Below are 27,078 nucleotides of genomic sequence, written 5' to 3'. Positions count from 1 at the left end.
ACACACACACACACACACACACACATAGAGGAAAAGAGAGAGGAAAAGATAGAGAGAGACGAGCTCCTGCTTCTCCCATAGTGATGAACCCTGGGCCTTATGGGAGGCTGGCTAATGTGTGCTGCCTTTATCCACTGAAAGACATGCTTGTGTGCAGCTCTGATAGTCACTGTTAGTGGTGGTTGATGATGATGAGGATACTTTTATTTTCATTCATGTAAAATGATAAAAGAGAATGCTTGGGAAATGATCATAGCTGGACATTAGTGGCAATTAACTTTTATTGAACAAACAGTAAAGATACATATGATTTCCTTTACAGTTATCCAGAACACTCCTGACTTTCATTCCTGATGCCCTTACCAGCTTTGCTGCAAAGCCTCGCCAGTCTTTGTGAAGTTAAAACCAGAGGGGCACACATTTAACTATTCATGTGGAAAGTTTGATGGGGAAGAGGAAGGATTTAGCCCTTGTTCCCAGTGCAATAAATGCAACATGGAGAATACTTTTGAAAATGACAAGATACAGTCCTATTTTTAATCCGACACTGCAGGGCATATTTAACAGTAACTTCCAAATCTGCATAATGAATGAAGAGCCAGTTCTTTATCTTTATTCCCCAATTTAGGGTCTCAAAGAATGATAGCTATAACATATAACCCTGCTAAACAATAATAATAATAATAATAATAATAATAATAATAATAATAATAATAATAATAATAATAATAATGCAATTTTTTTCTTTCATGTTTAAATGCAAATGAGATGTTAATTTTTCTTAATGATTTGCTCTACCTGAGGCATGGAAAAGCTCAGAAACTCGACTGTCTGACTGCCTTTGTGCTCAGGCTATGAAAAGTAATTTAACAAAGTATTTTCTAATCAAAGTAATGTAACCTGATCTCACTTGCATTTGGATCTTTAATACAATACAAAATGACTGGAACCACTCATTATGTGTGTGTGTGTGTGTGTGTGTGCGTGCGTTGAGGGGGTGGAGGGCTGCTGTTGCGGACTAATGACGGGACAGATCATCAGATGAACAGCCAACCTGAAAACACAGCAGACATGGAAAGGCTTTAATTGCAGTTAACAACAAAACGGATGAAGGTAACAGTTTTTTGTTTTTACGCTGTTTTGTTTTCTTTGTTTTGTTTTTTAAGGTCGCTGTAAGGACATTTACAGTTACAGTACGGATCCTCAGAGCAGATAAAGTTCTTCCTGTGTGGGTTTTATCTTCTGAAATATGACCCTGGCAGCTGTAAACTATGGCATTGACTTTTACGCCTATTCTTAATTTTTCATGATTTGCCATCAAAGACAGTAAGCGGTTAAATTGGCTGAAGTGAACTGACGCACTCACTCTAAGTGCGCACACAAAGCAACAACTAAAATCTGATGTGTGGGGCCTACAGAGTGGCGTCAAAATGTCGATCAAAGGCTGACAGATTATTCTTTAACAAATGTTAATGACAAAAATGTGCAATGGCTTAATTTACTTACCTGTAAATCTATTCAGAAGACGCTCAGATATCAAGTTCAACCTTATTCCTAAGTGGATAAACGATATTATTAAAGAGTAATTGATTCCAGTTAAGTGTGAATGGACTAAATTGCTGACATCCGTAAAAATCGAGGTAAAAGCCTCTTTAGATTGCTTAATTATTACTGTTTATTCTTATTGTTATGTGCAGTGTGGATTTAATATCTGCAAAGTTACATATTGCAAAAGGTTCGTTTTTTAACTTGCACTTACTATATTAACATGTTAAATATATTTTTAAAACTGATCGGTTGCATTAACAAGAGCTTAAGAACTGATTGTTTAGATTAGAATTATTTAATTATTGATATACTATAACATCACGTGAGCACCATGGGAGCTATTATAATGCCACTGTCATAAAATAAAACATTAAAAAAAATAAAACTATTTTTTTTTTCGATAAGAGACAGAGAGGACCGGACGTGTGTTTCCATGTCTGTGTTGTTATTCAATGAGGCCACACTCTGAGCTTATAATGACTATATAACTCTGAAATATTAATCTGCTGCATCTTTGAGGGAACAGACTCTCAGCTGACAGCGCCAGAAACAATGTAGGATGCTCTTCAGCAGAGCAAATGCATAAATATATTGAAATAAAATCAGAGAAACGAAACAGAGATCGCGTTTTAATTTTACGTTTCAACTAGGGGATCAATGGAAAACAGTTGTAATGATCCAATTAATTATGGGCAAAATTAAAAGCAAGTGCAAAATCAATCTTTCACGGTGTAGAAGATGGAATCAAATTGATGCGCCATCTGTTCACAGGATTTGTAGCCCAGAGTATGGTAGCCTGGTTGCAGGAGCACAGGGCAGAGTGACGAAATCTAATATACAGTACGGTGTGGAGAGCTATTTTGTAAGTTTTACTGTATTATATGTAAGTGGGAGACCGTGGAGAGGCTGACCTGAACTTCTCAGATCCCCTGCTTATAAAACAACGACATTACGTCTTTGTACATATTTAAGAGTGGGTTGTTTTTTTTTTGTTTTTTTTTTTGTTTTTTGGGGGTTTTTTTGTGAAACCTATATCAAAATAACAAGGCTGTTATTACTATTACTATTTTTATTCAATCGTACAGAGCATCTTTTCCAAATAAAAATGTGGACATTAATATTAGGTTTACACAATGTGCAAAAAGAGCCTAAATGAGCCTCCATTCTGCAGCAAATTCATCTAAATCAACTTAAATCTGATGACGAACCCCTCCCTTAAATCTAAAAGGATTAATATTCAACTTACAACGAGTGGTGTCAGCTCCCCTCTGCAGGGAAACTCAGATCGATTGGTGACGTTGGAATAACGCGAGGGAGCCAGCCAGCAGCCTGCACAGGAAGAAAAAAGGGGGGAAAACTGATATGACACCTCTACAGAAATAAAACTTCTTAACCACCACTCAGACGCCTCGATCATCCTCCCCACAGTTGCCTGAAAGTGTGAGTTGATGTTCGGCGGGTGGAGCTGCTGGACCGTCGGTGCTCCTTCTTCCCTCTCCACCTCCTTCTCCTCCTCCTCCTCCATGCCACCTTTCCTCTCTCCTCTGCACAGGCCATTAGGAAGCGGGGCAAAAGATAAATTGCTCTCTGTCAATACATTACACCTCTCCTAATGGGTGCACACAGGCTCCAAAAACATTTTCCAAACTCTTGACAAGCAGTCGCATCGTCTTAAATGCCGCTGCTGCATGTCAGAGCGGAGACGAGACAGTGATTTAATTTCTTGAAACTTTAATTTATTTTATTTTTTAAACAACTCGTTTCAGGTTTCTGGTTTTGGTGCTCACTTGATGAAAAGTACCAGGGATTAATTATGTGTAAATATGTGTATTTATATATGTCAGTTCTCCTTTTTGATATATATATATATATATATATATATATATATATATATATATATATATATATATATATATATATATATATATATATATATATATATATATATATATATATAAATTTTTTACCCTGAATGACTTTTTATGAGCTCTCTGATCCCAGGCTGTAACTGCTGAATGGAGCGGTCCCCTCCTCCAAAAAGTAGCACACCTGCGGTCCAAATAGGAGCCAAACAAAGTAAACAGACAAACACACTGATATCATTTGCTCTAAATTATTAATAATAATTTCACCTCCTGCCTAATTCTTGTATGGGGAGGATCAACTGTGGGGTGCAAAAGGCCACGAGAGAGAGTGAGAGAAGGTGAGTAGAAAACTGAGGGAGGGGGATGACGATGGTGATGGTGGCGGTGGTGTTAGTGATGGTGGGGGTCTTATAGGAGGGGGGAGAGAGAGAAAAAAAGAATGTAGCTTTAAGGGAAATGTGCAGCCGGGTGTGAAATTACAGCCTATAGTGCTACATATTGTACCAGAAGCTCTCTCCAAAAACAGTAACAAAAAGAGAAATCATCCTCTAACCTGACCAGGAGGCAGAGCGCGAGATGTGGCCGTCTGCCCCCCCAGTACGACCCCGCCCATCAGCGACCAGCGACCCTGGAGATACATATGTATATGTATAATATATATATGAATTGTGCTCAAAAATGCGTTATTATTATTATTATTATTATTATTATTATTATTATTATTATTATTATTATTATTATTATTATTATTGCTTTAGGTGCATAGAAATACTAGACTTTTATTTTGGTAATTATATTCTCTTTTATATGTGAAAAAAATCTAAGTGTTATTTTTTTGGTCTTTGTTAATAATTAATGTTCGTATTGTATTTAGAGCCTTATAAAATAATGTGTATATATATATATATATATATATATATATATATATATATATATATATATATATATATATATATATGTATATATATATATATATATATATATATATATTGACATATTCTAACTGTGTAAAACAGGATGCTAGTAAGATTAAATAAAACGCACCTTCTTCACTTGTCTTCATCATCATTGTTGAAGTCCAAGATTCTCCAGTTTCGGATGGCGAAGTTATCAGTTAATAATTAATAACTTTGCAACCCTTTGCAGGAGTCTACAGGTCTACAACTGACAGATATTTTACTCGAATACTGTTTTTCACTCCTCAGGTTGCAAGCACTCAAGTGCACCCCAAGTTTAACTTTTTTTTTTTTTTTTGGACCACTTTGACAGCCACCTTTAAATTTGAGAAACTATACAGCGCCATCTACAGAAGCTAGGCGGCACTGCTGCGTGCGTAGCAACTTTCACCTCCAACCATCACCCCGGTTCAGTTTGAACCACCGCAATCATCATCACAATCAGCAGAATGTAGTAAAGTGAATACATGTGCATTTACATAGCCAGTTTCAACATTTCCTACATCGGATTAAAGGGAGAAATAGGATAAAGGCAAAAACAAAATGGGCCTAAAGTGGGCCCAGGGCTGGCGGCAAGATCAATACTATTATAATATTAATATTTTTTTAAAGAAAAGAAAAAAAAAGCTTAATAAATAGGAGAGCTACTTCATAGCTTTGAAGAATGGATGGATGTCCGGTATATTCCCAGAAATACGCTTGTTAGTCCGTTTATTTTAGGGAGGAAAAAAATCAGACGAAAACACACATTTAAAATATATATATATGTATAGCTCTAATTCATTGATTTAAAACTTCCAATATGCGATCATATACTTCACTGCCGTTATAATGTCTAATAAAGTCTGATATTTGTAACTCGGAACTCCTTATTTATCTCCCTCCCCTTCCTGCCGGTGTGACAGACCCAGAGACCTCCTCATTTGGACCCCCGGTTTTTTGCGTTGGCGAATCACAAAGTGTTGGCATCTATTGCCTTTGTCTGACAAGTCATCCATATAAGCAAAAGGGGGGTCTGCAGAGGAGAGGGGGAGGGAGGGAGGGGAGGGTTGCAGCTTTTAGAACCACAGACACAGAGAGAGGCTTCATTTCCAACCCAAAGATCCAGCCTAACGCATCCAGCGCGAAAGAGAAACCCCGACGTGTGTGTGCTTGTGTGTGTGTGCGTACGCGCAGGTTCCCTTCGCCGTTTTGACGTGTGACTCAAAGCCACCAGGACTAAAGGAGATACCGGGCCCTGCACACTGGAACCTGAACGTTTCGTTTCTGTAAAAGAGACCCAGTTTGCTCGCTGGCATGCTGTGAGAATTACCTCTGGTCACTCCAGGCTTTGAAAAAATACCGATAAACTGAGCACAGGTCGTGTTTCTGAAACAATCCTTCGGTCATGCTTTGCACCTGCCAGACCTCCGCTGCAGGACGGGACTGTTAAAGAAAAGAAGGGCAACTTTGAGGGGGAAGAAGTTGCCATTAGATCGGTTGCTGAAGCGGGGGTGGAGGGGCAAACTTAGTCCCTCCATCGAGTAGAATCACCTTTTTTTCTTCTTCACATTTTCATTCTTGATAGGAAGGCGAAACGGCGACTTCAGTTGATTATCTGTCTTTCCTTTGCTATCCAATGGATATTCACTGCAAAGCAGACCCCTTTACAGCGATGCACCGTAAGTAGCACAACCCGAGTTTCTTTGCCACTGCAGCTTTTGCATGCATGCGGATAAAATAATAACGGGAATATATAATATTTCTGCACAGCACAAAGGCGGCTCGCAGCAGCCTGTATAGCAATTTGGGACGTAACCGGCATCTTCGTGCATTTAAAAAGACAAAATTACCATCTGATAAACGGACGAACAGAGCCTCAAAAGGAATCATAAGACTGGCAGTGGAATAAATATTATATTTAATACGAATTTCAGACCTTATATCTTTCGTGTGCGCGAATTTGAACCTCGCGAAATGTTCTGAAATTGTCACAGCCAAGCTGCTCCGCTCACAGCAGCAATGTGCACAAATTCAACTTTTTAACCACTAGTAAACAAAGAACATGCGTTGGCAGGTACTTTGTAATTTACACGTGCATCCCCACGTAGCTTCCCGCGCAGCGCGCGCGTGTGTGTAGGCCTAATAAGTCAGGACACATTACACATCTATTACTCAAATTATCCAGCTAACAACAAGCTCTGTGTGCAGCACTTTGTAGTCAACGCACAGTGTGCTTTACTCGTAATTTGGCGAATGTGTGTGAATTATTGATAATCTCTCCGTTTACTAAAATAATATGTAATGTGAGTAATCAAGGCTTGTTCAATTATTTAAATTTGCATGAAGGGAATGAAGGAGCTCGTAACTTAATAGCCAACAGGAGCCGTGAGGTGCTAAGAAAATATCAAGTCTTTGTTTCGACTGTGTGAAACTTTCATGGAGTGTCAAAAATATATTTATATTATTTTTTAAATTCATTTCGGGACATGCATTTCCGTTGTGGAGGAGGCTTACAGGTCCAATTTAAGGAGGAAGATGTCACAATAAGAGAGATTATTTACAATAATATTTAAAATATTAGAAATAAACACATGCATATTCTAAATAATTTTGTGGTTGAGTAGGTGAGTGTCACATCGATATTTATTTATTTATTGAAAGTATTTTAATTCACGATGTTTGAGATTGATTTTTGTAACTTAATTTGAATAAAATATGTATACATATAAAAAAAATACATCAAGCAACATTCATCAAAATAATAATAAAAATTATTTTAGTCAGTTTTTATTTTGTGAAAATATGTGACCAAATTAAATAAATATTTAATATCTTACATATTGCTTTGCGCTGCTGTCACTATGTCCACTTTTAAATCTCCAGCAGCTGAAACAATCATACAATTTTTGCGATTATTCTGAAAACATATTATTATTTAGTCGCTTTGGTGAAGCTGTTTGAGAAACAAAGAGAAATATGGTATTGTAATTTCATAAAATTAAAATAGAAGCTACATACTTTTTTAATGAAAAAAATATATATTTTAAATTACACCATTAGAGGGTTCTCGATAATAATAAATGCATGTAGGTCAGCCTACTCACTTATATTACACACGCCTTTGCTCCGTGATTTTTTTCTGCCTGATATAATTTTTTTTAAATACTTACCTGCCTGGACCTTCCTGTCTATTACGACCTTATGTAATGTTACGTCTGTTTGTGGTGTTGCTGTTGTATCCCACGTAGGGCACGGAGGTGTGAACCAGCTCGGCGGGGTGTTTGTGAACGGCAGACCCCTCCCGGACGTGGTGAGACAGCGGATAGTGGAGCTGGCCCACCAGGGCGTCCGGCCCTGCGACATCTCCAGGCAGCTGCGGGTCAGCCACGGCTGCGTCAGCAAGATCCTGGGCAGGTAGGTGAAAACTCTCAGCCCTGCATTCAGCCAGGCAGGTTTTCCTAGCAGGAGAGTAAGTAACGCAGATGTAAAATAATGTGGGAAGAGAGAATTGAACATAGCCTACTAAACTCAGCTCTGCTTTTAATAATCTTGAAATATAAATGAAAACTGCCTTTGAGTAACCGTTATAATTAGCAGTCTGTTAGTTTGGGAGGGGTCAGATGACTTGTTAGTTTAGTGTCCACTAAAAGGATTTGACAACAGAACTATATGTTTGCACAGCGTGCGGTTTCCTGCTAGTAATTATTATTTTAATTTTATTTAAAGGTAACGATTAAAACTGATTGGGGTTTTTTCTTTTTTCTTTTTTAAAGAAGTTAAATGTTTCACACTTTCGTGTTAAACAAAACATAACTGGATTTGCCCACTCTTAAGGTTAACAGTCCGTTTATTGCTCGTATTGATTTAATTATTGCAGGTTTTTGTTTTGCAGATACTACGAGACTGGTAGCATCAAACCAGGGGTAATTGGTGGGTCTAAACCCAAAGTAGCCACGCCAAAGGTTGTGGAAAAAATAGCAGACTACAAGAGACAAAACCCAACCATGTTTGCCTGGGAGATCAGAGACAGACTTCTGGCAGAGGGCATCTGCGACAATGACACTGTTCCCAGCGTCTCATCCATTAACAGGTAGGGGGAAATGGAAATTATAGAGTGACTTCAAAATAAATACACAATTTGGATTTTTTTTTTTCCTTTGTGAATGTAGTTTAGGTAAACGACGGGCTGCCGGATGTAAACACTTTAATGAAGAGGGCCGGCAGGGCGCAAATTGAAAATCATTTATCACTGTATGTCTGGGCTAAACGCGCCACCCACTGCAGAATATTGTTTGACCAACTTCTTGCTGCCCGGCACGCCGAGGATGCCTGCGGTCTCAGAGGTGCAATTCAATCTTTCAGGCCAAACTCCCTCAACAATCAGCAGTACATCCAGGACTGAGTGAATCTGTCGAGATGAAAACCGATCAATATTCGGTGACCAGATCCCGTGGCGCTATAAAGAAGGCCAATTTTCTTTAGCACATCTAATGTGCTGGAGCTACTGCACAGAGAAAGCAACGCGGGTTTTTCAGCAAGATAATATATATATATATATATATATATATATATATATATATATATATATATATATATATATATATATATATATATAATAATGGATACTTTATTGATCCCCATGGGGAGATATATATATATATATATATATATATATATATATATATATATATATATATATATATATATATATATATATATATATATATATATATATATATATATATATATATATATATATGTATACATATATATATATATATATATATATATATATATATATATATATATATATATATATATATATATATATATAATGGATACTTTATTGATCCCCATGGGGATATATATATATATATATATATATATATATATATATATATATATATACATCTTTTTTTATCACATTTCTTATCACATTTTCAGTTCATTCACAATTGTCCCTATAATTGCTTTCATCTCTTCAAAGTATTTTTTAACAGCATATAGTTATAGCCTGTATTTTGAAAACGGCAGTCACAGCAAGACCCAGGACATCCCCACTATCACCTCACCCTTCCTTACCCTGTCCCCCTCCCACCACCACCACCACCACCAGAGATCCCTGGTGATGAACTTTGGTTAAGAGGCACTGTTCCATAGAGCCAGCATCAGCATTACATTTTAATGAGCTGATGGGAGAGCATGGACAGCTCCACACAAGACATCTTTTAAATAGAGAAAAGGCTGAAGAAAATTCATTTCATGCTTCGTGGCTGCTTAAAAAGCCCCATTTAAGGAGGCTCAGACACATGTATGTGATAAATTCAAAATGTACATTAATATCATTAAAAGAGCCCTATAAAGTTTTTCAATTCCAATTAAAGCTTTCTATTTTGGAAGGAAGCTGTGTGTGTGAGAGGGGGGAGACTTATGTGTCTTTGTTTATGTGGGAAATTAAAATGCGAACACAAAGCGGTGTAATTCTATCAGCCAAATATGAGAGCTACTTTGAATTTCTATTATGGCTTAATGCTGAATATATTTTTCAATAGAACTCATGTAAGAGTTCAGTGTCTTGCTCCAAAAACACATATAAATGAAACTCTATGAGCATTTGCTTTGATTTAGCTACGGCTAAATATTTTAACATAACAATGAAATTTTAACAATGAAAACATTCTCAGTGATTCGGTCAGTTGCAAACTTAGATGCAGCAGTTCTTAAAAGTCACTATAATAATAGCTTAATCCATTTCAAGAAATGTTTGCACTTGAAAAAGGGGTTTTCCCAGTTAAGTAGTTATGTAGAAAAAAGAAAAAACAAGGCCATAGCCAGAGTCTTTTCCAGCTGGATGGTTGTGAGTGAGTGGGGCCAGTTGTGGGTTTCTGTGGCAGACAGTTTGACCTCAGGACTTGTGACAAAGGGGATGCTTGATTTAAACACCTCTCCCCTGTGCATGCATTATTAAATGCTACAGAGATAGTGTTGTACTGTTCGTCAGGGCCACCACAACCAACCAGTAACGCTACCTTGGGTGCTAGACATAAAAAAAAGGGTCTTCAATGGCGTTCAATATTATTGATTCAGGAGTAAAGCAATTTTAATATCTCTTCAGGGGATTTTCAGCAACAGCCAGGTCATTAATTCATTCTCCCAAATTGCTTATTCAATATCAAGAACATGGATACCAAATAAAGTCTTTGAATTTATGTAGCACACACAAGTCAAGGGGTCGAATAACTGTTATGGGGAGAAGTGAAAAAAATTAAAACATCAATATGCGCTTTCTGCAAAGGCTTGTTGTTAGGTAGCTTTGCCTTCGAGGGGAGTTTTCTTGGTTTTTGTTTTTGTTTTTAATTCGTGACAGTGTGGGATTAATTTTTCTGAAGGCTTCTGGCACCTACATAACATTGATATCGGATGACCAAAATAAAAACCATACTATTTTTGATTCAGAGTTCCAATCTACATAGTCACAAATGAGCGATAAGAACACCATCCAAAAGGCTCTACGGTCCTCACACCGCCTTCTTTTTTTTTAGTACTTTTAAATGGCTCTCGTGGCATACGTGATGAATAGTTTTAAAGTTTACAAATTATTGTGACAGCTCCCTCTCTCCCCAGTTGCCATTCAGATTAAAGGAATCTAATGCTGGCGTAAGCTTGTGCAAGGCAATAAGGAACTATTGCTTTCCTGTCACATATAATTTATAGCTTTCTATTTGCATCTGTTTGCCCGTGTGACTAATCCCCAACTTTTTCTCCCCAAGCCCCGATCAATACAACCTCATCCGCACTGGCACATGGGGGCTGGTGGTTCTGCGGAGATGTTTGATCTGGGAGGCAAAGCGGGCTGCTATAGGGCTGTGATCGGCCCAGTGAAACCCCCTTCACAGTGGGGGAGAGAGAGAGAGAGACAGAGAGAGAGAGCGTGCTGATTAGTGTGGGCCAGGTAGAGTCAGTGAAGCTGATCATTGAGGTGAATTGATGTGATTTCATGCTTTGTTTGCAAGATCACTCAGACCAAAAGTGCAATGAAGACTTTTCTTCAGTCTCACTTTTAAGGTAGAACCACTGACCAGATCCCCTCTTGTGTATGAGTTACATTTGATAGCTTATTCACAGTAACTGCTATGACTGATTTCTATGCATAGATAAGTGTCATATATGTGAGGTGACATGTGCTTTTCTGGTGTTGCTCAGGATCATCCGAACAAAAGTCCAGCAGCCTTTCCATCCATCTCCTGATGGGACATCTCTGTCGACACCAGGCCACACAATTGGTAATATTACAGCTCCCATGTGTGCTATAAATATATATATACATGTATATCAAATAGGAGTTGCTGATTTTTTTTCCTGTCTTTTTCTCAGTACCAAGCACAGCCTCTCCACCTGTAACTAGCGCCTCCAACGACCCTGCGGGATCCTATTCCATCAATGGAATTCTGGGTATTCCACGATCCAATGGTGAAAAGAGGAAAAGAGATGAAGGTAAGTGAGATTTTTACTTTTAAGAAAAAATGAACACATAAGATCAGGAGGAAAAAAAAGTCTTTTTAAAAACGAGGTTACAGCTTTGTACTATAAAACCCTCTGTGCTGAACATGCAATTACAGCATTCAAACCTGCTTCAGTTCCAGTAGATGACCCTTATAAAACACCTAAGTCTGAACTCTGTTACACTGCTGTGTCAACCTGCCAAGGAGTCTTTTGATTTGAAGACACGACCTCCGCTGTTGTCTCCTGCAATTAATCTTTATGGAAGTGATTAAAGGGCTTTAGATAATTACATGTCAAGATGATGTAGCCAACCACCCAGGTCAGTCAAGAAAGCGGCTATAGCTCTGTGGAGGGCTTGTGGTTTTTGTTTTGTTTTTTTAGAGCAAAAGTGGCTCTAGTTTTGCAGCTGAAGTCGTAGGTTAGTGGATGTAAGGGGGCCTGAGGCGATAAAGATTATTGGTTCTGTAAGCAATAGGCTTCCTTAATGTCACTACATAAGAAGCTGATGAGAATAGCTAAACAGATGCACTCGTGTTACAAGGCGTGTATGGGTATGGAGGGATGATGTCGCTGCTGAAAAGGGGCAGTTATCTCAAACAGGGTGGGGAATGAGTGCCTTATTTCTGCAGTGCTCTGGAATGAGAGCTAATCAGAGCGCGGCAGCAGTTTACATAGCGTCTTCTTTGTTCTGGCGTTTGTTGAGAAGCACAGGGGTTTGCGGGATATTGAGTGGAATTGATGTTTTATGTGCGTGCAGGGAGGGAGGGATGACTAATGACCTGTCAGAGGTAGATTTCCTGGCAAAGATATAAAAACCAGCATGACGTGGACATGGCAAATGACATAATCAAGTCTTTCCCTGTAAGAGATGCAATCGCAGTGGCATAATGCAAACGTCTGGTATTTTCAAGGGTTCATTTTCAGTCGTTCGAGGACCTCTCATATTAGCCAGGGTGTAATGTCTAGTCACTGAATGATAGAATGCACACATTTCTATGCAGATTGCTACTGAAGGGCAAAGAGGTATTAAAGGGCATGGAGAGGAATAAGGTGTGTGTGTGTGTGTGTGTGTGTGTGTGTGTGTGTGTGTGTGTGTGTGTGTGTGTGTGTGTGTGTGTGTGTGTGTCTGAGAGAGAGAGAGAGAGAGAGAGAGAGAGAGAGAGAGAGAGAGAAGGAGAACTGGCCTGTTTTGTGGAGGTCTTCCAGGTGACAGCACCATGTTTCTATGGCTATTCAGTCTCAAATGATTCCCCTGATGTGCTGCCATTTCTGTGATTTAGGTGCTCGTCCAGCATTACATAGAAAGAGACGAAAGCTGCATGTGTGTGCGTGGATGCGTGTGCCTGTGTGCGTGCGTGTTTAAGTCAGAGTAGGGCTCGTACTGACAGAGATGGTGGAGCTTTGGTTCTTATATACTCTCGCAAAAGCCAGCTGGTGCCTACCTGAAACTACAGGGTCATGGATACTTCATCTCTCCAAAACATAAAACCTTGGGCCTTTGGCCACACACAGCTGCAAAAGCAATGTCTTGCCTCAAGCCACAGTTTGTAAGAATAGTATATTACATACGATGCTACCCTGTAGACACAATTGTCCTGTTGCTGTCTTCCCTTAAAGTGCACTTTACCAAACAAAAAGATTTTGCTGCAGGTAGGTTAAACTGTCCATTGCACGAGGGCTCTCGCTACAGTTATGCCATGTTCTCTGCATGATGAGGAATGCAAAGATTTTTGCTTTAGTAATAAATTTGAGCCGCTGAGTAAATGTGATTCACTGTGTGAATAATGTTCTGACATTTGAGCTGCAACTCCAATCCGTCCTCTCTTGTGGTTTAGGAGACCGATATTGCCATGTAGCAATATTTTAGGGGTGTATTTTTGAAAGTAAAGCATTTATGCATGATGTGGACTCCGCTGACATCACATTTAAGCGGTGGTTGTAGCATTTGCATATTCATATTATATACCAATGAAAGCAAAGATGTTCGGAGATGTTAGAAAGATATTGCTGTTATCGGAGCGCTTCATTGTTGTTTTGGGTTCAAAGCAGATTTTCTCTCTGTGTTTCAGCAATGCCTTGTTTGCTGTTCAGACATATCTTCCTTCACTCAGTAGGCAGTAGTGTATACTGGGTTAATGCTGGGATTAAATTTCCTCACAGCACAGTAGCTTGCCTGAGCCCTATTTAACTTGGTAAGCCTCATGATTATTATGGCACAAGCAGTCATTATCAAGGGTTGAAAACATGAACAAAAATGAGAGAGAAGGAAAGGAGGGGAAGGGTTAGGGAGGGGAGGCGGTGTGCAACACAAGCCCCAGTGAAATGGATTGGCCGTGTAGCCCAGAGTATTTGTTTTAGGCAGTAGCCGTGGCTCTCTGCCAAGCCGGCAGACAGCTCCTAAGTTTCCAAGTCAGCAGTGCCCTTAAAAAAGGTTCCCCCATTACAGGCGGGATGTAGAGATAATGTAGTGTGACACACGTTATGTACACTGGGTCTCGGCAAGAGGAGCTTCAGGGACACAGGTGTCATAAGAGCCATTAATCTGCTATTGTCACGTGTTATTACAAATTAAAAGTAGCATGTTACACTTGGCAGCCATTGTTGCAGACGGACAGGGTGTGGGAGAGAGAGGGAGGGAGCACGAGCGAGACCCCAGGAGATGGTGTCTTTGGTGACCACGGCTGTCTGCACGTTTTACAAATTGACATATATTAGAATTCGCAATTCTGCAGAGAAAAGCTATTACCTCACAGATTAACATCCAAGTACCCCACCACCCGCCTCACCCCTGCATCCCTGCTCGAAAACCCCCCACTGCTTCTGACACTGTGGGCTTCAGAAAAGACAAAGGAGAAGCTGCTTCTCCCCGAGTGAAGTAAAAACAGTCGAAATATTTGAGCACAAATTTGCTTTCGGTGTTGTTTTTGAGTTTGTTCATTTTTTTTTCATGTTATTAGTGAATGTGTGTAAGAGCTGAATTGACTTAAGCAGACAACTCGGAGGTGTGTTGATAACAGGCCGTGTCCATGAAGTGTGTCCGGTCCTTTAAAGTGATATCATATGTCCTTTCAAAGCAACTCGCCAATTGCACAATCAGACCGGTAGATGATTCTTAATTTCAGCCATTGTGTGTGCTTTTCTTGCTTTTTGTCTGGCTTTCTTTTTTGATTTATGAAAGAAATACCAAGAGAGAAATTTCATGATAAGATGATCATCATATATTTCAAAACCCAACAACAATAGCCAGTGGCAGTCAGAATGGATGTGATTCTGTGCTTCAGTAGCTGTTGAATTAATTATTTCTCATCTCTGAGCGTCATGAGGACTGAACTGAGGCGTGTGGATGGAGATGAGTGATGGAGCGGGCCGCCGTCACACCCTGCTCTGTGTATCAGCATCTGTTTTGGGAGAGAGGAAGAATCAACACAGGAACTGGGAGTGCAGCAAAATGTCAGCACCGAAGTGTAACCTCCGAATTAGATTAATAAAGCCTTTAAAAGCTTGGCAACATCACAACAAATTAATGGCCACCACTAGGTGATATTCGACGTACCCAAATTCTCAGGAGTAATCACATTTTTTTGCAAGTAATCAATCAGGCTATGTTTGGCTAATAAAATGTGAAATAATGCAAAAAAAAAAAATGGGTTTAAAGTTCTCAAATTCTTATTACCAAAATTTAATTTCTGCTGATCTACACAATTTGTTGTTCCTACAGTAACACAGAAAAAACATATTACATCCAGAAGACAGTATTTCATCTATGTTTACATAATCAGAATAATCAATTAGCAAGCCAAAATGAAGCTGAGTTCATCCAATTTGATGCAAACGAGTTTTAATTTGATTTCATTTAGCCAAGAATTGAATCAGGCGGGAAATTATACAGGTATATTATTGTGAAATACGTGAATGTGTTGAGGGAACAAACTCGTATGCATGTTGACATGTTATTTAAACACGAAGCAGACCGGGTGGGAGTACAGTTGGGAGGGGGCAAAGCTCATTCGTCTAAGGGAGTCTTTCCTGACCTCAAGGTGCCTCAAACACAAACTTCAAAACTCAATTTTCATTAAACGAAAGACCTTAAACTTCTATTCTGAAGCCCCTCTCTTCTTCTAAGAAAAGCTGCTATTCATACTCAGTCTACACTTCATTTGCGATAATTGTTATCAAAAATAACAACTGTGACGGAGAAGCCAGTCACTCAGACCGACTTCAGACTCGGAGTTGCATTGGCTTAAGTCTCCTGCTAGGGGTCATGACCTCTGGGTGCCAATCCTGCAGAGAGGAGGCTGCTTCATAAAGCTGGTTATCTGATCTGATGGAGGCTACTCCCTTGTTACCAGAGTGTTAATACAGACCGATGTCAAGATGAATATCTTCAGTGCCAGCGGTGATCAATAAGTGACCACAGAGCGAGACAAGCAACAACAAAGCCACTGTGGTCAGAGATTATTATCACTGCAGCGTAATGGGCAGATTTAGAAATGTCCAGATGATGGTTCGGACTTTCGGAAGAGATTTTGAAGCACTTATGCAAGCTGATGCATTTTTATTTAACAATATGTATGGCTATATAAGCAAAATGTTAAAGTTAACATTTCTAAATTTAAATATAGTAGATATATAGTGTAGATCAGGCTTGGTCAAATTTAATTGACAGCGGCTTCAGCTCGCTAACACATTAACTCTTTAAACCTCGAACCATGAAATAAGTAGCAGAAAATTCTTCTTTTTTAAAAAAAAAAAAATATATATATGCATTTGTGAGTTTAGTTTGTGACAGTTTATTATTTCTTTATTGCTTAAAACTGTATTGTGCAATTTATTAAATTTTTTATGTTGAGGGTGGGATCACACTGATCATGTGGAAGTCTCAAAAACACAAAAAATCACATATTAAATGTGATAAACTGGGCATTAAGAGGTTAAACTAATGAGGCAGAAATCAGTCAAATGTAAATTATTATCAAATTACTAATTTAGATACTATTTTTTTTTTTTCAATCTTGAGTATGGAAAAAAAGTAAATCTAAATAAAAAACCTCACACTCCAGAGCTTTTCCAGTTAGGCCTTTCTAGGTTTGACTTAAAATAACTACCTTGCTGTGGTTAAGCAACTTTGTCATGGGTTTTAATGATAGCAACAGGGGTAATAAGGTGAGAGAACAATCATAGTCATGGTTTAAAAAACCAGTTTTCACCAGCAACGGGAATGTCTGGTGTTAAAGATGTTTTGTTGGCACTTATAATGACATAATTGTACTCTTTTTTTTATCCTAATGCACAGGAGTCATAATTCACTTAAGAACAATATGTTCTTTTGGGGCTTTGGTGTTTTTTTGGGGGAAACATTCTCCAAACTACTTAAACCTATGCTTGAAGAATCATAATTACATAGCTTCCTGAATGGTCTTAAGAGAGTCGTCTTCTTCACCAAAACACCACCTCTGCTGATTTGTCAGAAGAGAATCAGTAGCAGGGAGGGCAGATTGGACTGAGTGGGAGGAAAAGTGTGTAGCTTGACCCAGGATGGTTTGTCTTGTGTGTGGGAAGTGTATTCCACACTGGTGAATGACAAATATGGTTGGGGGTATTGATCAGGGTGTTGTGGATCAGGCTCGCTGATGGAAAGTAATTAATGACTCTATTTGCTTTGGTAGCAAAGAGGACAACTGGGTTTGATAAAGTGACTTGGTGCAGCTGTAGCAGGTGAGATTATCCACCTGAATGTACCAAAGTGCCACTACAGGGGCAAGAAAGCAGTTTTTTGGGGGGAGGTGTTTCCTTGTTTTTGTTGTGTATGAATTGCGTTATGCTCTTAAAGTAATAAATTTAACTTTTTACCAAGTAGTAGAGCTGTATCGTTGTATTTGCTGGGTATTGCACATGTTAAACCAGTGGGGATAGGCCCCTCTAGGGGGGTATAGAGTAGCGGTCCCCAACCTTTTTTGCACCACGGACCGGTTTATGCCCCACAATATTTTCACGGACCGGCCTTTAAGGTGTCGCAGATAAATACAACAAAATAAAACTTGTACTGGTACCGAAAAAAACGAAGATATATTCATAACACACGTGAAAAGACCCAGGAAAACCGAGTTAACGATAAAAACAAGAACAAAATAACACTAAAAACCGATAAAAACCCTGAAAACCATACATTTCACACCCAAGCCTCAACTCTCGCAGCCCGGTACCAAACGACTCACGGACCGGTACCAGTCCGTGGCCCAGGGGTTGGGGACCGCTGGTATAGAGTGACACTATGAGGGGCAATAAGGGGGGATTTTCATATGCTATTGTGCTGAGCATGACATCACATATTTGTTTGTTGACTCCTGGTTTGGCCATCGCATCTTTTATTTTTAAAATGAAACATGGGTACCAAGGAGTGGATCTGACTAAGAAACAAAGGACACTGTAAGCTCATACATCCTGTTTTATGGGACCATACTTTACAAAATGAATGTCACGTTGTATTAAATAGGACTTTGCACTAATAATTGAAAGTACAAACTCATTAGGAAAGTATTTAATGAGGTCATTGCTCAAGGGAGCCAAAGGGTCATTTTTTTAAATGCACTTAATCTTTTTTCAGCTGTATTAGACTTCACTTTTCAGAGCTGCATCCATCTTTTATATACAGCCTTTCTACTGCTAACCTATGTCCTGTAAGATAAAACCTCAAATTAGGGCTGAAATGGATTATCTCATCTAACTTGATGTAAATCGAGTGGTCATGTCAACATTCACAGTTTCAAACCTGGAAACAAAGAGCAAATTCAATCACCTCAAACTTCTTCCTTTGCACACTATGTAATACATTACCCAGTTTCCTCCTTTGTCACAGCACCATTATAATTACTGGGCTGCTTTGTCACTTAATTAATTACACAAATAAATTCATTTTAGGGCAGTTGCTGAAATGAATGATGCTGCTGTCCTTCCTTTGCAGACACCCTCTACACATTACCTCATATTACCTCTTTGAAAGGTAAATGATGCATCAGTGAAACCGTTTATCTCCCAAATCAGATCTTCCGCATAGCAAAAATATAAGAGTTCCTCACAATGCAGCTCTATAAAAGCCTTTTTATGCAAACGTGACACTGACTAAGAAACTCATGGCAATATTTCCGTCACAAAACAATACAGCCTGTCAGATCTCTGCAGCACTTTTAAATAAACCTTAATGCATTTATTTTGGAGACTGAAAGTTTTGCTAATAAGATATTGTTAGCAAAACGCTTTATTTCTTTACATTTTTGCAGCCAGCACAATTTTGGCTTATGCACACCTACCTATGGTCTTGTTTATAGCTCCATCAGCTCCTCTTTGGAGAGTCGGGTTCATCCTCTGGCCTCAGCCGGTGAAAAAAGGTCAAGCAGCAGAATAGAACGGCAATAACCCTCCCAAATGGTACTATCACACAGACATGATTGATCAATTGAATTCCATGGCAGAGAAAAATGTGGGATTAAGTAGAGTATTATACGCACAATGAGTTGAGGCATGATGTTCATTTCAAGTTCATTTCAGCTCCCTCTTGCCACCAGAACAGGCAATCAATAGCGGCCTTGCATATCATATATCACCACTCTCCCACTGAGGGGAGAACATAATCTGCCGCAAATTTAGAATGACAGATTTGTAAGGGAGCTGAAGCTTTCTGGGATCCGGGGAAGAAGACCTACAGACACTGTCACTGCAGCCTGGAGAGGTGGCTGAGGGGGTGTGCGGGGGGTGGTTAAGAAGGGCTGGAGAAGAGAAAAAGAGAGGGCGCTATGGAAGGATGGTCTGTGAAGGTTTGAAAGCGTTGCACACAAGTAACAACGGGAGAGGCATCCTTCTCCCAACAGACGAGTAATCAGGTCAGGAGTCGGGAGAAAATTCCCGTGTTTGGAGAGCAGGATGATTGAACAAGAATGTACAATTTTATTCAGCCCCTTGTCCTCTGCTGCTGCTTTCAAATGGAACCACCCGCTCACTGAGAATGGAAGTAGTATTGAATTGTGAAAGGGAAATTGTGCTTTAAAAAAAAAGGCTGCTCTTGATTTCAGTAACATCGGTAGGGTTTTGGGTGGGGGGGTAGGAAAGAAGGAAGAAAAATGCACTGGCTGAAATGAAAAGGCACTATAATGGGCTTGCTGCTGCTTTCATTAGTACACATGCTTGCCACAACATGTATATATTTGCAAGTGACGGTAATCCATCAATTACCAGAGGGCTTTCAGATCATGATGGTGTTAATACTGTGGAGGGGTGCAGGGAAAAGCCTGTGTAATGTAGCCAGTGGCTCACCACAGCCATTAAGGTACAGAAAAACCTGCACTCCATTTCTCAGATCCCCCACAGAGAAGGTACAGGAAAAAAACATGAGAAGAATATAAAGTGCATAGCTTGAAGTAAAGGCCAGCTTCCCGGGGTCAGTGTCTCGAATGTTGCTCTTTCTTCTTGTAGATGGTTCAGATGGTTCTGGCCCAAACAGTGATTCTCAGGGTAGTGTGGAGAGTTTACGGAAACACCTGAGGGCAGATGCCTTCACACAGCAGCAGCTGGAAGCGTTGGACCGGGTCTTTGAACGCCCCTCGTACCCTGACGTCTTCTCTACGACGGAACATGTCAAACTAGAACAGGTTAGTGGCACCGAAACTCTCCATCTTTGCTTTTCCTTTCTTGCAGCACTGAAAACCGAGCATGCTAGTACTGAGTCAAACACAGAAAAAGCACCTCTGTCACATATATTCCCAAACCCTTTCCTGGAAATAAAAGCTAATTAAATAAATGTCTGAGATGGCAAAGCCTGGGATTACAGCCCCAGCATGTATAATGCTGGAGGTATCAGTAGGAAAACTCCCACATACTATTGATTTGGTGATGAAAAACACATTCTGTGTACTCCCTGTAATTGAGAATAACAGTAAAGCAACAGAAATTAATCAATACCTAGATTTTTTTTCTTCATTTTTGCCACACTATTCAACTGTTGTTTCTTGCCTTTGTTGTTTATTTTCCAATTCTATGACATATCTTAATGTGCAACGACTGACGCGGCCTCAAAAAGCTGCCTTTATTGTAACACATGCCCATGAAATAGTTGTATGAAACACTAGCCTCCACCTTTTTCCTGGTCCTGATATTAAAGCCACTCTGGCCATCCATCCTCATTTCGAAAAATTAAGAGGCATTTGGGAAACAGCCACCCCCCACGCCAAAATGACAGCCAGAACCCACCGCTTATTAAAAGCTCTGGGCTTATTACAATGGATAACCTTTATTTACTTTCATTATACTATTAAACAACAAGAGACTATTAATTTCTCCCACCGAACTACAAGTCGGACCCATAAAGCAAAAGCAGTCACCTAATTGAGTTCATTTTAATTTCTCTCCAATCGGGGCGAATTACGCAGGTGATAAATCAGTGGGACAGGCCTCACCTCCAGAAGAGGGCCTAATTTGCAGCTAATTACAAAACTGATTTCTACTGGAAGATCAATACCAAAATGAATTGGAAATGACTTGCAATCACAAAGAGCGTCAGGGAGAGTATTAAAAGGCAGAGGGAAAAGGGTTAGACTAGGAAAAGGGGGTGAGTAAGTAAGAAAAAAGAAAGGAGGCCAGGAACAGTCCAGAAAAATCACCTTTAATTTAATGCAATATTAATCAGAGTATTTTCCCTTTCATGGGTGCCTCATGGTTTTTTTTCTTTTTTCCTCTGGAAAATGTGTCCCTATTAGCCAGTGTCTGGGTTCTGTAGCGAGGCATTAAAAAGCCATTCTGGAGATGCAAAACTCAATGGATTCACCCCTCCCACACTTCTGCTAGCCATTTGGTCATCCTTTTCAGACCTATCTTTTCAGTTTTCCCCCTCCTGCCCTTTATCTGCATGATAAAACGTCTGTTTGGCGTCTGAAGCCTGCGAGAATAGAGGAAAACATCCGACATTGTGCCAGTGAACAGTTGTAGCAGACAATTAGAGTTTATCTGTGATAGTGGCAGACAAGAGCGGGGTCACAGGCGTCCTCCTGTGGGAGCGCGGCCCACTGAGCCTCGCACACTGCGCTTTGGACAAACATTGTCAACACTCAGACTCCGGAAGTCTCATCTCATTAAAAAAAATCTGCTAACATCTGCCATGGGGAACCTGGAAGAGTATTTTTTTACATTGAGAAAGTTTTTTATTTAATTAAAAAGTCAGGTCACCCAAATTACAAGTTAGAGTTCATTTTTTTTGTTCGTTTGTTTTTTGATTCCATCCCAGTGCAATGAAGGTGAATGGGAGGCTTTTGTGTAGCACAGTGCCTGTACAGGCTTTGGTGTCAGTCGCTGACAATAAAAATGCTTCTATAAAATATGTGAGTTCTGCAGATAATTCAGTGCTATAATAATACACAGTAAAGAAAAGACGTGTTGCCATGAGTTTTTGATCAAAAGTCATGATTAATAAATATTTTCTACATCAAAAATCCTCACTTATTTATAATGATATTTTACTTTTACTTTACTTTTTTATTTAAATAATCTATTTTTTATCAATTTTAAACTTTATTTCATGTGGGGGTTTTTTGTTTGTCTTTTTAATTTTAATTTTTTCAAAATTAAAAGGAAAGTTTATTTTGAAAAAATATTATTTTTTAAAAGAAAAAAGAAATGAGGAAATCTATTTTTTTTTTAATATTTGATAGATTAGCAATAATAATGAAAATCTTTAATGGCAAACCGCAGTGTTTTAACAAATTTTTCCTTTAAAAAAAAGTTACATCTCCATCAGTCTCTATTAAAAGGGTGGCTCCAGATGTGTTTACATTTCAAAATATCAGAAGGATTAAGGGTTTGTATCGTGCGTGATTTGGGTGAACTGGCCCTTTAAGCCAACATCTGAGCCCAAACAAAAAGAAAAGCCTCAACAGTTTTACGATAGCAAAACACACAAGCTGTACAAGTGATTGTATTCAGAGATAAGAGGTAATGAAATTTAAAGGTGGTTTAGACTCCAAATTAAAACAACAAAAACTCAAAAAAAAAAAACCTGAATAGTGTTCCTTAAACGAGGCCACATGGTGTGTCTGTAACAAAGCAGAACTGCTTTCTCCCTTGGCTGATCAGGAGTAGCACTGCAGTCAAGCACAAAGGGCCAGCTGACACCTTGGCTTTTCACTCATCTCAAAATCCCACTTCCTCTCAGACAATACCAAAATACATTCATGATATGCTTGAACTGCCACCCTGCAGCATGAACACACACACACACACACACAATGCTCTCATACAAATTTATACTCACACAGGCCTGTGTGGAACGCTTAATGGAGGAGGAGAAAGGAGGATTTCCATAGGTATTGTTTGGTTGTGTAATGATTCAACTGTCCTTTTCCCAGGCTAATGAGTACTCGCTTCCTGCCCTGAATTCCAGCCTGGACGAAGGCAAACCCAGTTTATCCTCTAGCGCCAACCCAGACCTGGGCCCCAGCGTGTCGCAAAGCTACCCTGTAGGTAAGATCAAGTGCCATACAGTACGCCTTTATGCTGCTGAGCCACAGCTTCAGCTGAGGGGTTTTGAACAATGTAAAAGGACAAGAAAGTCAGAGCTAAACATGCCTGTGCAACTGACAAAGAGCAAAATGAAATATGTGACAATAAAGGCAAAGCAAAAAGTTAAGTGTGAAGACTTTTTTACCGTTTCACTCTGAGCTGAAAATGCGATAAAAAGCTTAGCAGCAGTCTTCCGTCTTGGTTTTTTTTTTTTCCTTTTTTTTTTTTTTGCTGAGCAAGCAGGGCGATAAGAGAGACTGGGAGGGGAGGGGAGCTGTTCAGTCACTACTGGACAAGGACCTTTGGGTGCCAGCACATCAGAACTATGACTGTGTATCAGAGCAAGGTCTCTGGGAGGGAAAAAAAAGGCCACCATGCAGGACTGACTGCTTGTTGGCTGCTGCTGTGTTGCTCCTGCAATTTGTTCTCCAGGAGATAGTTTGTGTGTCTCAAAGCACGAGTAATGTGCCTCGGTAAATACGCTCTGGCATTTCTGCCGCCTAACTCTAACACTACGATCATTTATTTCACCCTCCTCTCTCTCTTTCTCTCTCTCTGCTTCTCCCTCCTAGTTGTCTCCTCTCCTTGTCACAGTTAATGACTGTCTGGTTAATTGAAATATTGTTTTGTTGTTGCAGTGTTATTACCAAGAAGAAGGTTAAGTTTACTGAAAGTTTACGATGACTGTCGGGGGCCTGAGATTAATATACAGAGCTTTTATTAAAATTCATATAATTATGCAGCAGCCATCAAAGGCAACGAGTTCTGCGCGGGGGGGGGGGAGACAGGGTGATTGAAAATTGCTGCAGCCCTCCTTCTCAAATGATAGCCAAGCAGTCTTATGAGAAAAGAAAGGGCCCTTCTCTCATTAATATGTGGGAGGTAGATTTCCCCCTGTAAGGCAGGCCTCCTGAGAAGAAAGGTGTGTGTTTGTCCTTTGTGCACTGATGGCCCCATAGAAACAGGCTTGTCTCTACAGGCGGCACCTGGGATATTTTAGATGGTCTCTGCAGAGAGGGTCTCCTTACTGCTTTACAGGTGCAAAGAGACATTAAGAGGAAGAAAGATGGGATTGTATGGATGGCTGTGTGTTCCAGTGTGTGTGTGTGTGTGTGTGTGTGTGTGTGTGTGTGTGTGTGTGTGTGTGTGTGTGTGTGTGTGTGTGTGTGTGTGTGTGTGTGTGTGTGGAAAGCACCTGACTCGACTTGATTTTGTATTAGTAAATAAGTTTTTTCTGCGCCCTTCCATGTTGGAAGATCTCAGGAATAAAGCGTACAGAGGTCAAACTAATGGAACAAACATGGCTCTGACTTCCACTTGGTAATTACTATTTGGTTAGTGGCTCTTCTGCTTGGTTTTCCCCCCAGTGCCTGCCTGTGTGATAATAGGTGATATTCAGGTGTGTGGTCTCTCTAATGGCTGAGTATTACAGTTTACTTGCCAGCGATAAGCTCACCAGAGGAATTTTAAGCCTTGCAAAAAGTGGCAAATTATCTGCAGTATTTAGGCTGAGATCCAATTTCAAATTAATTGTGTCTTTACGCGGGAAAGAACTGCAGATTATGTTCGTGCTTAAAAATGTGTTTTTGAACACCAATTAAAATGCCTGCAGTTATTGATCTTGTTGATTTTATGTCCTGGAATTTGCATAATCTATTAAAAATGAATGATTCATGAAGTGCTCATTGCCAGAGATCAGGATTCTCAGTGAACTGAAAGACTTCAGAGATAGAAATCTTTTGTGTCCTCTGCTTATCCTATTAAGGCTCAAAAGTACCTGCAAAGCAGGCTCAAATAAGAAAGGGATTTAAGGGCATTGTGCACATCATCGAAATTCAGAGGCAAGAAGCCACTTCCATTAAAACACTTTTTTTTTCTCCCTTTCCTCCACATTAATGCTGTATTACCTGCTAAATAGTCCCTCTTACCCCATAAAAACACCAAAGGGTTCCATGAATATGTGGATAGGACAATTGCATATTGTGAGGTAATTTCTATTGTTGATATGGGAAGTAATTTCTTTGATGAATTCCCTTCGAGAGATGGATTTCATCTCAAGTGCTTCTTATTCTTTTTCAGTCGAACTGCTTAAAATTCAAATAGTGTGAGCCGTGGGTGAATTTGTGAATAGCGGAGGGAGGAGTTCGGAACTTTTTTTGTGTGTATTTTGAGAAATAAATGGAGAGATGGTCTTGATACGGCCAATTGTCCACTATTTCTATAGAGCGTTTCTGTATTTCCTGAAATTAGCCAGAGCCCACCTGTTTTCTTGATGCTGCTTCAGACTTAAGAGCCCTCTTAAAATTCCCATGAGCGTTCAGTGGGAGTTTTACACATCTCTGCTCATTGGCCGCATACTGAAGACTCTTTAAACATATTCCCTGCTGGGCCTGTTAATGGAGGCCTCCAATGGCTTAAACCCCCTGTGTCAATGACACCTCTCCTACTCAAGCAGCTGCTTCTGTACACCCCTTTTATACCTTCCTGCTATTAAACAAAACCTCATCCAGAGGTTAGCCACACTTTAGCTGAGCGAGTGCTCTCAGGGTGAACTACACAGAAAGCGTCAAGACCTGCCGTTGTCCAGTGAGCAGCGAGCAATGATCAGACAGTGAACCTGCCATCAGTGATGTGTGGCCTCGTGACAAATCGCTCCCGTGTCTTCCCACAGGGGAAAATGCGGGCTCCGAAATTAATGCTTATTTCATCTTCAGAAAAGCAAACTAACCTTTGAGCACACATTTGATAATGAATGACTTTCAGCCGGTGTTCGGGGAATTAAAGCAATTTGGCTCTCCAAACATTCTTTACTTAGTTGTAATTAATTAGGGTGCTGAGATTTTTTGGCTCGTGATAAATTGCCCCATTCTGTATATAGCCTAGAAAATGGAGGTCAAAGATTTTTGGTTGTTGTTGTAGCAAACATGAAGGTGTCCCTGTCATGGTAAATTTAATACTCTTGCAAGCAAAAGAGTAATTCACAAATGACTTTGTTCTTGTGCCAAATAACAAGAAGGTCACCCCGGTTTTCCCTTTGTGTTTTAAGAAATTGAGTAGTTGTTAGTGCATAATGTGTCTGGTTGTGGGTTCAGATAAAACCCACGGGTTTTATTGCTATAATAATATATGTTTTCAGTCACTCTGTGTACTTCAAAGTTTGCTTTTTTGGGGGGTTCAAATATGTTCACAAGAAATCCGCTATGTTTATGAAATATAACACAGTATTCCCAGCTCGAGCTGCTTCTCAAATGAAGACAGAAATCAACAGGCTTTTGTAACAGCGAACCAAAAAATCTTTGAATTGATTTTTGCAGCGAAAGAAAGGGGGAAAAAAAGAGGACAGGGGAAAATAAATAGCTCGATTTGCTGGCGTTCAATCTAAGGGGACTGTCAGAGGAAACAGACAATATAAAGAAAGCCATCTTTTAATGAGAATCTGGACACACATCTCTGTTGCAAAAACAACAAAGGCTAGGAAGCAGCTAATGAGGTTATCATTGCTGTACAGAGAGTTCTCCAAATCGGTGCCTCACTGAAAGAGGGTTTTAAAGGGGACATAAAGCAACAGTAACAGAGCTTCTGGCAGTCACTGCCAACTGCATCCTGGAATATACAAAAGCAGGATTCGGCACAGGCGGTTATCAGCGCAGAAGCTTGGCAAACATACCTTTAAAACACCTTTA

The 27,078-nt window shown here is 39.7% G+C and overlaps 2 protein-coding genes across 3 annotated transcripts in view; one reads left to right on the top strand and one right to left on the bottom strand.

Moving 5' to 3' along the window:
- Positions 1-272: 272 nt before the first annotated feature.
- On the bottom strand, positions 273-5,177 carry LOC146663748 (uncharacterized). Its single transcript, XM_085415305.1, has 5 exons — positions 4,458-5,177; positions 3,967-4,041; positions 3,516-3,597; positions 2,795-3,092; positions 273-1,054 (listed from the first exon to the last, which is right to left on the bottom strand). The coding sequence occupies exons 1-5, from the start codon at positions 4,480-4,482 to the stop codon at positions 1,019-1,021; spliced, it is 516 nt and encodes a 171-aa protein (XP_085271431.1). The 5' UTR covers positions 4,483-5,177; the 3' UTR covers positions 273-1,018.
- Positions 5,178-5,440: 263 nt separating this feature from the next.
- Positions 5,441-27,078, top strand: part of pax2b (paired box 2b) — a 30,158-nt gene continuing 8,520 nt past the window's right edge. For both annotated transcript variants that reach the window (XM_085416649.1, XM_085416650.1), the window contains exons 1-7: positions 5,441-6,030; positions 7,600-7,765; positions 8,244-8,441; positions 11,555-11,634; positions 11,726-11,845; positions 20,321-20,496; positions 23,242-23,356. In XM_085416649.1, coding sequence (XP_085272775.1) covers positions 5,988-6,030; positions 7,600-7,765; positions 8,244-8,441; positions 11,555-11,634; positions 11,726-11,845; positions 20,321-20,496; positions 23,242-23,356 — 898 coding nt within the window. In that variant the 5' untranslated portion in view covers positions 5,441-5,987. The remainder of the gene's footprint in view (positions 6,031-7,599; positions 7,766-8,243; positions 8,442-11,554; positions 11,635-11,725; positions 11,846-20,320; positions 20,497-23,241; positions 23,357-27,078) is intronic.

This window comes from Rhamphochromis longiceps, linkage group LG8 (genome assembly GCF_057381845.1).
Source record: "Rhamphochromis longiceps isolate RC_006_pf linkage group LG8, R_longiceps_female_GT1.1, whole genome shotgun sequence".
NCBI classification, from domain to species: Eukaryota; Metazoa; Chordata; class Actinopteri; order Cichliformes; family Cichlidae; genus Rhamphochromis; species Rhamphochromis longiceps.
The sequence above is the reverse complement of the archived record's forward strand: the minus strand, read 5'-3'. Positions and strand labels throughout refer to the sequence as shown.